A 12,677-nucleotide genomic window follows, 5' to 3' on the forward strand; every position below is an offset into this window, starting at 1 on the left:
TGTATCGAAAGGAGCACAAATTCTTGGTAAAGTGGGTAAAAAAGTGCAGGAGTTGACAATTAAGATGCTAATTCCTTTAACAAACACTCCAGCTTAATATTTGAGAGCCATAGAGCTAGAAGGAGAAAATGTCTGCTGTTAATAAAACCCTTCTCTAATAACCCCTCAGTTTATCTCTTATAATGTGAAATATAAATAGATATTTCCTTCTAAGAAAATCCCTGCTGAAACTTTTAACATATGGTAATGCCTCTTTTCAGTGCCAAGAAAGTATATGAAAACTGTCATGGGGCATTAGTTGAGAGAGGATCACCAGAATCAGTTCAGTACACAGTAAAATGGAATGAAGGCTAGAGAAATGGCTCTCTATATAATAACATGTAAATCTTTAGACTTGAAAAAGCTATACTATGACTTCTGGCACTGCCTGCTGCAATGAGGCATATTTTATACTTTAATTCAAGTTTCTAACCATCAGCATGTAGCGGTGCATGGCTTCCCGTAATCTTTCTCCCTTGTTTACTTTTGCCCTAATCATCAATCGCAGAGACATTACTTAACTGTTATAAATCTGCAAATACAAACTCGTCATCTATTGCAATATTCAGTTTTAAATAGACCATTGCGGCTGAAAGATGTGATTAAAGCGACTTTTTATCACAACCTATTATCCATAGATTCTTTACTCCATAAGTCATAGTTATGCAAATATATATTGAATATACATAGAGAAATATGATGTACAGTGTGGTAAAAATATGGACTTGATTAATTTTTTTCATTCTTTATACAGCTTTCACCTGGAAGCAATTAGAGCAATATTCAGGGCAGCTTACGGAGGCCACATACTGGTGGGAATGTATTCTTTCCATTTTCTTTTTTATCTTAGCCTCAAACAAATTGGTTGACAAGCATGGCTGATAGTATAACACTTTTTGTTCAGTCAAGCGTCACTAATAAGAGAGAAATGTGAGCATCATTGCTGTCATCTCATTGTCCATCTGTCTATTTCTCTAGGAGGCGATTTCCTCTCCTTTTTAAGAAAGAAGAAGGATGAGCTAAAAACCAAACAGTTAGTGAAATTTTCATTAGATGCTGCTGCTGGTATGGCGTATCTCGAATCTAAAAACTGTATACACAGGTAAGGAAGATATTTATTTTCCATACTACAGTTTTGGCCACTTTAATGGCTAGATAATAGAGTAAACGTGTAGTGCTTAATATAAACTGGATGGATCTTTAAACTGTAAAACGGGCTACATTTTTTTAAAAGATCTGATTCTGTGTCTATGTTTTGAATTCAATTATTAGTAACTCTGGTTCCAAGCTATTCTGTTGTTCAACCATTAAGACAGGAAAGACAAGTTAAACATGCAATGAATGTCTCACTGAGAGAGAATTTGAGTCAAGAAGAACATGGTTGATATGGCAGGAAAAGATTATGGCACAATTAAAGAAACTAATTAACCAGCTAGAGTCATGTCTGAAGCTAAGAGAAACATGCATAGCCAGAAGAAACATGTTAATATGCTGACATTTCCCATTTTAGAGAAACTCATTGATATATAAAATCATGGAGATGGGCTAACAGCAGAAGTTGTATACAGCAGAAGTTCTGTGCATCAGAACAGTATTAATTTTTCACTCATGCCAACTTTCCAAACAGTCCCTAATACACTTTCTAGTAAAATATTTGCCATTTTTCCCAACTCAGTCCCACTGTGGAGCTTTCTGTATTTCAATGGAAATTAGAGAGTTTACCCCCATATTTGTGTTCCCAAATATCCCAATGTGTAGCTTTTTAGTATGGCATATATGAATCACTATGAGGGTGGAAGATGATAGGAACATAATAGAGAAAAGATTTTGTTTGCAATGTTGATATGGCTTAAACTACAGTTTAAAAAAAAAGTTTTCAACTAAGATTTGGGCTGCTTGACCTATTTTAATGGTCTAATTTCATACCTAGTACAACTCCACTGAAGTCAGATTTTTAGAGACCTGATTGATATTTCCCTTACTTACTTCAGGTATGAATTTGTCCCACTATCAGATAGGTCAAGTTAAATGTTTATCTTATTCTGGATTACAGGAATGTTTTATAAATTCTAAAAAATGTAGTTAGAAAAAAATCCACCATATACTTCACAAAATTCTGTAAGCGTTATTAATGTTGACATTATTAATGTAGATGTCCCCATATTTTGTGCTTTACTTTATATCCACTTGAGGAATTACTATTAGCTATCAAACTCTGTGCCCAAAATTGTACTAACATTATCAATGATGCACAGATGAATTAACAAAACACTAATGATAGCTTGTGCTACATAAGAAACAGAGAAACAAAAAAAAAGTCTAAATGTAAAGTATCCAACACTGAAAATCTTAGGGAGGTATTACAAACAATATGGGAAAACAACAGGATTCAAAACCCAGCATTCTAACGCATTAAAATGCATCCAAGTGTGGTATTTTCATTTCAGAAAATATAACCAAAATTTAAATCAAAGCAAAATCATAAAATTGAAGTGCTTTTAAATGTCCTTATAAATTTGTATCCCTTAATTTTGTTCCTGGGCCTACTCACTGTTAGCTGAAAAGTGCCTGCTCAGATCTTCAGGATTTCCAGAAAATAAAAAAGGGGAAAAATAAATAACTAAATGGTATTTTGTAGCTTTGTAAGCAACTTGTGTTCTCTCATGCTGGTTATTGAAAAAAGAGCAAAGCAATTTTTCATTACATAAAAACATGACAGCTGCAAAATGCAAACAAATAATTGCAGAAAGGAATGGTTTACTTTTGGAGACGTGCCCCGTCCTTTTCTTCAAACTCTGGTGAAAGATTTCCTGGATCATTCAGCTTAATTGGAACCATTGCTATTTGCTGTACATCCGGGGGTTGCCTTTTGTTATCTGTGAAAGGGAGACTGGGCTTTTTCAGATGCAATCATATACCATTGTATTTTGGGGTATACAATTTCATTTACAGTGAATTTTTTAAACCTGTATACTCATTCAATTGTTCTTATATTACCTGCTTAGTATTTCTTCTTACTTGGTGCCACTCTACATGTTATCTCCCAAATCAGACTAATTTTGTGGCCAGGTGGTCTTAGGGTTGATCTTCTAGTGGTTTTAATTAGATGATTTGCAGTAGCATTTGTTTAATTTTTGTAATTGTTAATTATCTTTTTCTTGAACCCGTATTTTTGGGAAGCTTTTTGAAAAGTATATATATGGATACAGACTGGCTCACAGTCTACATTGTATAGAGAGAGAGGGCGGTATGAGAGATATAAAGTTTTGATTGTCACGAGTTTGGGATGCATGTATTAATCAGCAGTGGCAAAGCTATGAGTTATGCAGGTCTTCTCAAACAAGGGTGATAAAAACTTTGTAATACATTGCATCATCTCACATTTTGTTAATGCCAGAGATTAGTGAAATTTTGTTCGCTTTGTACTATTTTTAGTTTCCCTTTGCTTTTGTCACATTAGTTACTATGGAAACAATGATTTATTAGTGTGGGTGGAGCTTTGCGGCATCCATATGTTTAAAATAGTCAATTTAGACAGTAGTTAGAAATGGTTTGTGAAATACAGAAATCTGTGCTGGATAACACACAGTATGTGGTATCTGTGCACGGGGAGAGTGGATGTGTGAATTTCCTATTTCATAATTGGTCATTCTTTAACTTCAGAATTCCCACATTATTTGATTGACAAAAACAGAATGGTTTATTAAAAGGACATAGTGTCTATATTCTTTTCCTGTAAACACACGGTGAAGAAAATAACTACAGTTTTATAATTTAATCAAGCAATTAAATTAGCTATTCAACACTACTGGTATGAAATATGGAGGACAGTAAACTTTATATCAAAAAGCTGTATATTTCAGCTTTCATAATATTTTAGAAGTACTTTATTATACTATGTTCTGAGCTCTTAGCAAAATATCTGACTAGATGGTGGCACATAATGTGAATGTATTAGGGTCTGTGAGTTGATGGTGCTGAATTTGGCAGATAATCAGAGGATGAAAAATTGTGGATCAGGGCCTCAAATATATATATATATATTTAGTGGTTTCAGTGTACATTTTTAGGTATTATATAGCTACTTTTTTCTCCGTGTTAGCATAGCTGAGGAACTAGTATGGCCTGAAAGACAGATTATCAGATTTGTATATATGTTTACTAAAGACTAAATTTGTGTCATTTAGTCACAATCTGAAGCAAGGGGCATGGTGAAGAACCCAAACTGTTCCAGTGGGGAGCTCTGGAGAGATTCAACTTCATTGAGCCACTGTATCTCCCTGTACTCCTTAGTTGAACTGTGGTGGCAGTGGAGTAATTTACAGCATCTTTTTGTGAGGCACATCATAACCTGAATGCATGTGTGTGCATACACACCTATGCCATGCAGCCTGCCAGCTTTGTTAGCTGGTGTGTATGTGTGGCAGAGCCATGGCTCCATCTACTCTCCTCCTGGTTAAAGCCCCTGTGATTGCAGTCCTTGTGTTTCTCCGAACACCAAGGATGCATGCGTGCCCTTATGTGGACTGTCCAAAGAATATGGGAGATCTTGTACCTTCCTACTGTCCTGCGTTACTATAAAACAAGGACATAGTTTCGTGTTAGGTAAGTTGATTGCTGAGAAATGTTTTATTGTAATGGCGAAACTAAATTAATTGTATGATCAGGCATTGGCCTTATGAAAAATAACAAGAATTTGAGAAAATACATGGGATTGAAAATTAATCTGCTAGGTTAAAAAAAAAGGGGGGGAGTTGGGGGGGGAAACTAGCTATAGATAAAAATGGATCTGACAGCAGAATATCTTCTATTTTGTTTAAAATATACTGCAGAATGGTTTATTATTACTGCTTTCGTCAAAAAATAAAAATAACATATAATTCGGAACAGTTTCTATTCTGTGGATTGCAACAAAAAAGGAAAATATTCTGCTCCCATACTCTGCTCTTTCTGCGGTGCTATTTTTCTCTGTGTATTATGCTAAAGATCTTCTCAAGGCCCTAGCATATTTTTTCAGTTACTGTATTTATTTTGCTATTCTTTTGAGACTGTGCGTTTGAGTTTTTATTATGAAATTGAAGATTGCTCAGCATCTGAGTCTACACTACCATTAACATACTACTGTTGGAGTAATTATACCAGTGGTGGGCAACCCGCAGGCCGCGTGCAGCCCATCAGGGTAATCTGATTGCGGACCGCAAGACATTTTGCTGATGTTGATCGTCTGGAGGCACTGCCCCCTGCAGCTCCCAGTGGCCGCGGTTTGCGGTCAACATGAGCAAAACGTCTCGCAGCCCACCATCAGATTACTCTGATGGGCTGCAGGTTGCCCACCACTGAACTATATTGTCTGTTCCTGGAATTTAGCCGGTTAGGAGCTTATATTTAAAAGTTATTTATCTTGTTGTATGAAACTCACTGTTTGATTCATATGTTTGCATGGTCATTTAACAGTTTGGTTAGTGCAATAGCAGCCCAGCCATTGTTTTATGTTTTCCTGTTGTGCTCCTGTGTATTTCGTAGTGAGTGTCTATGTGTGTACATTAAGTGGGCTAGGATTAGAATGCTTAATGCATATGAGTGATAGTTTAATTCATGTGCTGAGCTCATCTAAATTCCAAAGATTTGAAGTTTTCTGATCTTGAACCAGAAGACAGAGCAGAAGTCAGTGGGCTGAAATAAAACATTTTTGCATGAGGAGGTGGTTTGTTTTTTTTACAGCAGTTGCACAAATACAGCAGTACACAGTTGTTATATCTCTGTTAATTAACTTGAGCGTGAAAAGTTGTTTCTTGCTTTTCATTTTTTATTTCATGCTATTGTTTAGATTTTACCATTTTATCTGTTAATTGAAAATACAAGATTAGCATAGAGATGTGGATCATCTCAGTTGGCTGGATAAGCATTTATGACTGACTTTTCTCTTCCAATATTGGATTGCATTTATTGAGTACATTTAACTGTAATTTTATTTTTAGCTTCCAAACCAATCTTGTTTGAATACCTGGTTCAGAGACGATGCCTACAGTATATATATTTTTTGTGTACTTTTCCTTCCTCCACCCCCCATTTTTTCCTAATTGAGAGTAATAGAAATCATGATTAGGAGAACTTAGATAAATTTAATTTCATATTAAGACTGATTTAAACTAATATCTTTTGGATTCCTTTCATCTTTTTCATTAATAGCATAGTATGACCATTTGTCATTTGGACACTCTGAACTTGAAAATCACATTTTCATCTGAAATTTTGTGCCAACAATAGTTACAATACCTAAGATTACAACACCAAATTTTTTCTTTTTTCAATTTGTCTATTTTGTTCATGTGGCACCACTTTGTGCAGAATCAGTTTCGGTGTTTTTCCTGATACGTAGGTTGGCTTCACCATTGCTGGAAGACCTTTACAAATAGCAACAGAGGAGAAGGAACTATTTTTTTAAAAAAATTCAGGAAGTGCTATGTGTAGAGTGGTTTATCAGAAGCTGGCATTTTAAAAATCAGTCCATTTTAGAAAGATTGATGCCCGTTTCTTTTCAAAATCATTAACTATAAACCATGAACTATACATCTGCAATATATATAGGCTTGACAGAATTAGATTTATATTTGTTTACAATTTCAACAGATGTCAATATTTATTTATAAGTTTTTTTCCCCCTATGTTTGTTTGTTTAAATTTTCACAGTTGTGGGAAATTATCGGACGGGTCAGGCAATGTGGTGGAGTCAGACAATTATTTAATGAGATTCAGTGAGGTGCTTGAGATTCAAAAACTTAAAGCTTTATAAAGTTACAACTGTATTGTCAACTTCACATGTCAAAATATGCAAAGTAAATATATTGAAAACAATCTTACATTCTCAAGCAACATTTTTCTTACTTTGCCTATCTGTAAATTTGGATTATCATAAGTGCAAATATTTTTTTCATTGGTTTATATATGTAAAATGAAATCGACATTTGCCAATAAGAAACTAATCTTTTTGGGAAAACAAAAATGATTAGGGGACTGGAACACATGATTTATGAGGAGAGGTTGTGGGAACTGGGATTGTTTAGTCTGCGGAAGAGAAGAATGAGGGGGGATTTGATAGCTGCTTTCAACTACCTGGAAGGGGGTTCAAAAGAGGATGGAGCTCGGCTGTTTTCAGTGGTAGCAGATGACAGAACAAGGAGTAATGGTCTCAAGTTGCAGTGGGGTAGGCTTAGGTTGGATATTAGGAAAAACTTTTTCACTGGAATGGGTTACCTAGGGAGGTGGTGGAATCTCCTTGCTTAGAGGTTTTTAAGGCCCAGCTTGACAAAGCCCTGGCTGGGATGATTTAGTTGGGGATTTGTCCTGCTTTGAGCAGGGGGTTGGACTAGATGACCTCCTGAGGTCCCTTCCAACCCTAATATCCTATGATTCTATGATTCTAAATATGTAGCTTACACTTAGTGCCAAATTCAAGCCACCTCTTTTCCATATACATACAGTATATGAGAAAAGGTATGGCCAAGAACAAATGAAGTAATGTTCCTTATTCCAGTCTCCCCAAAAACAATCAAGTAAATATTCTGGAAGTCTTTCATAAACAGACCTAGAGCACATGCCTTCAAGGGTTAGGTCAAAATGCTTCCTGTTCTAGCTATTCATAGAATCATAGAATATCAGGGTTGGAAGGGACCTCAGGAGGTCATCTAGTCCAACCTCCTGCTCAAAAGCAGGACCAATCCCCAATTAAATCATCCCAGCCAGGGCTTTGTCAAGCCTGACCTTAAAAACTTCTAAGGAAGGAGATTCCATCACCTCCCTAGACAACGCATTCCAGTGTTTCACCACCCTCCTAGTGAAAAAGTTTTTCCTAATATCCAACCTAAACCTCCCCCACTGCAACTTGAGACCATTACTCCTTGTCCTGTCCTCTTCTACCACTGAGAATAGTCTAGAACCATCCTCTCTGGAACCACCTCTCAGGTAGTTGAAAGCAGCTATTAAATCCCCCCTCATTCTTCTCTTCTGCAGACTAAACAATCCCAGTTCCCTCAGCCTCTCGTCATAAGTCATGTATTCCAGACCCCTAATCATTTTTGTTGCCCTTCGCTGGACTCTTTCCAATTTATCCACATCCTTCTTGTAGTGTGGGGCCCAAAACTGGACACAGTACTCCAGATGAGGCCTCACCAATGTCGAATAGAGGGGGACGATCACATCCCTCGATCTGCTCGCTATGCCCCTACTTATACATCTCAAAATGCCATTGGCCTTCTTGGCAACAAGGGCACACTGGTTTCAGAGTAACAGCCGTGTTAGTCTGTATTCGCAAAAAGAAAAGGAGTACTTGTGGCACCTTAGAGACTAACCAATTTATTTGAGCATGAGCTTTCGTGAGCTACAGCTCACTTCATCGGATGCATACCGTGGAAACTGCAGCAGACTTTATATATACACAGAGAATATGAAACAATACCTCCTCCCACCCCACTGTCCTGCTGGTAATAGCTTATCTAAAGTGATCATCAGGTTAGGCCATTTCCAGCACAAATCCAGGTTTTCTCACCCTCCATCCCCCCACACAAATTCACTCTGCTGCTGGTGATAGCCCATCCAAAGTGACAAATCTTTACACGATGTGCATGATAATCAAGTTGGGCCATTTCCTGCACAAATCCAGGTTCTCTCACTCCCTCACCCCCCTCCAAAAACCCACCCCCATACACACACAAACTCACTCTCCTGCTGGTAATAGCTCATCCAAACTGACCACTCTCCAAGTTTAAATCCAAGTTAAACCAGAACATCTGGGGGGGGGTAGGAAAAAACAAGAGGAAATAGGCTACCTTGCATAATGACTTAGCCACTCCCAGTCTCTATTTAAGCCTAAATTAATAGTATCCAATTTGCAAATGAATTCCAATTCAGCAGTTTCTCGCTGGAGTCTGGATTTGAAGTTTTTTTGTTTTAAGATAGCGACCTTCATGTCTGTGATTGCGTGACCAGAGAGATTGAAGTGTTCTCCGACTGGTTTATGAATGTTATAATTCTTGACATCTGATTTGTGTCCATTTATTCTTTTACGTAGAGACTGTCCAGTTTGACCAATGTACATGGCAGAGGGGCATTGCTGGCACATGATGGCATATATCACATTGGTGGATGTGCAGGTGAACGAGCCTCTGATAGTGTGGCTGATGTTATTAGGCCCTGTGATGGTGTCCCCTGAATAGATATGTGGGCACAATTGGCAACGGGCTTTGTTGCAAGGATAAGTTCCTGGGTTAGTGGTTCTGTTGTGTGGTATGTGGTTGTTGGTGAGTATTTGCTTCAGGTTGCAGGGCTGTCTGTAGGCAAGGACTGGCCTGTCTCCCAAGATTTGTGAGAGTGTTGGGTCATCCTTTAGGATAGGTTGTAGATCCTTAATAATGCGTTGGAGGGGTTTTAGTTGGGGGCTGAAGGTGACGGCTAGTGGCGTTCTGTTATTTTCTTTGTTAGGCCTGTCCTGTAGTAGGTAACTTCTGGGAACTCTTCTGGCTCTATCAATCTGTTTCTTTACTTCTGCAGGTGGGTATTGTAGTTGTAAGAAAGCTTGACAGAGATCTTGTAGGTGTTTGTCTCTGTCTGAGGGGTTGGAGCAAATGCGGTTGTATCGCAGAGCTTGGCTGTAGACGATGGATCGTGTGGTGTGGTCAGGGTGAAAGCTGGAGGCATGCAGGTAGGAATAGCGGTCAGTAGGTTTCCGGTATAGGGTGGTGTTTATGTGACCATTGTTTATTAGCACTGTAGTGTCCAGGAAGTGGATCTCTTGTGTGGACTGGACCAGGCTGAGGTTGGTGGTGGGATGGAAATTGTTGAAATCATGGTGGAATTCCTCAAGGGCTTCTTTTCCATGGGTCCAGATGATGAAGATGTCATCAATATAGCGCAAGTAGAGTAGGGGCTTTAGGGGACGAGAGCTGAGGAAGCGTTGTTCTAAATCAGCCATAAAAATGTTGGCATACTGTGGGGCCATGCGGGTACCCATAGCAGTGCCGCTGATTTGAAGGTATACATTGTCCCCAAATGTGAAATAGTTATGGGTAAGGACAAAGTCACAAAGTTCAGCCACCAGGTTAGCCGTGACATTATCGGGGATAGTGACTCATATCCAGCTTCTCGTCCACTGTCACCCCTAGGTCCTTTTCCGCAGAGCTGCTGCCTAGCCATTCAGTCCCTAGTCGGTAGCTGTGCATTGGGTTCTTCCGTCCTAAGTGCAGGACCCTGCACTTATCCTTATTGAACCTCATCAGATTTCTTTTGGCCCAATCCTCCAATTTGTCTAGGTCCCTCTGTATCCTATCCCTGCCCTCCAGCGTATCTACCACTCCTCCCAGTTTAGTATCATCCGGAAATTTGCTGAGAGTGCAATCCACACCATCCTCCAGATCATTTATGAAGATATTGAACAAAACCGGCCCCAGGACCGACCCCTGGGGCACTCCACTTGACACCGGCTGCCAACTAGACATGGAGCCATTGATCACTACCCGTTGAGCCCGACAATCTAGCCAACTTTCTACCCACCTTATAGTGCATTCATCCAGCCCATACTTCTTTAACTTGCTGACAAGAATATTGTGGGAGACTGTATCAAAAGCTTTGCTAAAGTCAATTCTGAGTGTTAATCAGAATCACTATTCTGAGTGTTAATCAGATTACTCCTGCTTCAGAATGGGGGGCTCTCCTTAACTTCATCCAAGTCCAAATACAGTACATTTTAATTCTATTTTTGCAGCTTGTACAATCACCAAAGTTTGACAGTGACTGAGTTAGGCCCATAGGGTGAAATCCTGTTCCAATAGAAGCCAGTAGCAAAACTCCTGTTGATTTCAAAGTGGACAGAATTTTGCCTAGAGCAGGGGTGAGCAAACTTTTTGGCCCGAGGGCCACATCTGGGTATGGAAATTGTATGGCGGGCCATGAATGCTCACAAAATTGGGGGTTGAGGCAAGGGCTCTGGCTGGGGGTGCAGGCTCTGGGGTGGGGCCAGAAATGGGGAGTTCAGGGTGTGGGAGGTGGCTCCGGACTCGGGAAGGGGGTTGGGGTACAGGGTGGGGGGGTGAGGGCTCCGGCTGGGGGTGTGGGGCTGGCGATGACGGGTTGGGGTGCAGGAGGGTGCTCTGGGCTGGGACTGAGGGGTTCAGAGGGCGGGAGGGGGATCAGGGCTGGAACAGGGGGGTGGAGCACAGGAGGGAGTCAGGGGTGCAGGCTCCGGGCGGCGCTTACCTCAAGGAGCTCCCCAAAGCAGCAGCATGTCACTCCTCCAGCTCCCACACGGAGGCACAACGAGGCCGCTCTGCGCACTGCCTTGTCCACAGGTGCCACCCCGTAGCTCCCATTGGCCACAGTTCCTGGCCAATTGGAGCTGCGGGGGCAGCAGTTGGGGCAGGAGCAGTGTGCAGAGCCCCCTGGCTGTCCCTACATGTGGGAGCCAGAGTGGGGATACGCCGCTGCTTCCAGGAGTTGCGTGGAATGGGGCAAGCCCCTGACCCTACTCCCTGGCGGGAGCTCAAGGGCCAGATTAAAACATCTGGAGAACCGGATGCGGCCACCAAGCCATAGTTTGCCCACCCCTGCCCTAGAGTCTTTAAGATTACATAACTGAAATAAATATGCACCACATACATTTTGTTTTGCATAAATTACATAGAAAAATGCAGATTATCCCTTTACTGTGTAATGTACATGACATAGGCAGCTATCAAGAAAGTGTACATCAGTAGCCTTGTCTAACAAATAGATAAGCTGAACAAGAATAAGGGAAAGGTAGTTGAAATGACAAGCTGGCTCACGACCAAAATACGTTTGCAAAACAATCAGAGGCACTAGTTACAGTAGCCCCTGAAAGGTGCAACTTGCTGAACAAATATCCGAATGACACTAGTGGATTTTGAATATTGACATACCTAAAATGTTTTACAACTTTTTTTTACTTGTGGTATCTATGGAAAGAAAATTGTTCTCTTCTTAGAATACATTTGACATGTAGTATGCTCTACATACAGTGCACTTTACCATATTGGGTCAGAGAAGGTCATACACGACTTTATAATTTAATATTTTAATATAGTTTGTGTGTGGTGTACATTTTTTTTAAAGTTTGTAAAGGTTCATTCATTAATATTTCTGTCAACTGGATAGACCCACTAAATTTTGTTTTGCAATCAAGAATTCTTCATGAAGTATTACTCTATCATAATTCTACTAAGAGTAACCTTGGAACAATTTTATTACCTTATGTCTGAAAGCTTTGGATTGTTTAATGAGTCAAATGTTCTGACTGAAAAACACTCTGAAGTGACTTATAATTAAGGTGTCATATCTATGTAGACTATTTGGTTGAAAATATCTGGGTGTTTACCTTTAAACCAGTCTTCATTTGGATAAAATTAAATGATGAGGTTTGATCAGCCATGGTCACTAAGCTATTTGCTGTTCTTCATTACAGCACAGTAGATGTTTGCCCCAATGTTCTGTTAATTTTAAAATAACATATTCCCATTTTCATATGTTAAAAGAAATCTAATAAAGGAAATATAACCAGACAATTTTTTCTTCCTCTTTATTAGAGTATCTGTAAATTCTGTTCAGTTGATTTTGCTTGTTTCTTACATACA

At 39.5% G+C, this 12,677-nt stretch overlaps 1 protein-coding gene across 2 annotated transcripts in view; it reads left to right on the plus strand.

Annotated features, from left to right (window-relative positions):
• FER (FER tyrosine kinase) overlaps window positions 1-12,677 on the plus strand; it is a 446,225-nt gene that overhangs the window by 344,191 nt on the left and 89,357 nt on the right. For both annotated transcript variants that reach the window (XM_077817292.1, XM_077817291.1), the window contains one exon: window positions 1,018-1,141. In XM_077817292.1, coding sequence (XP_077673418.1) covers window positions 1,018-1,141 — 124 coding nt within the window. The remainder of the gene's footprint in view (window positions 1-1,017; window positions 1,142-12,677) is intronic.

The sequence above is a fragment of the Eretmochelys imbricata genome, chromosome 5, assembly GCF_965152235.1.
Source record: "Eretmochelys imbricata isolate rEreImb1 chromosome 5, rEreImb1.hap1, whole genome shotgun sequence".
NCBI lineage: Eukaryota > Metazoa > Chordata > Testudines > Cheloniidae > Eretmochelys > Eretmochelys imbricata.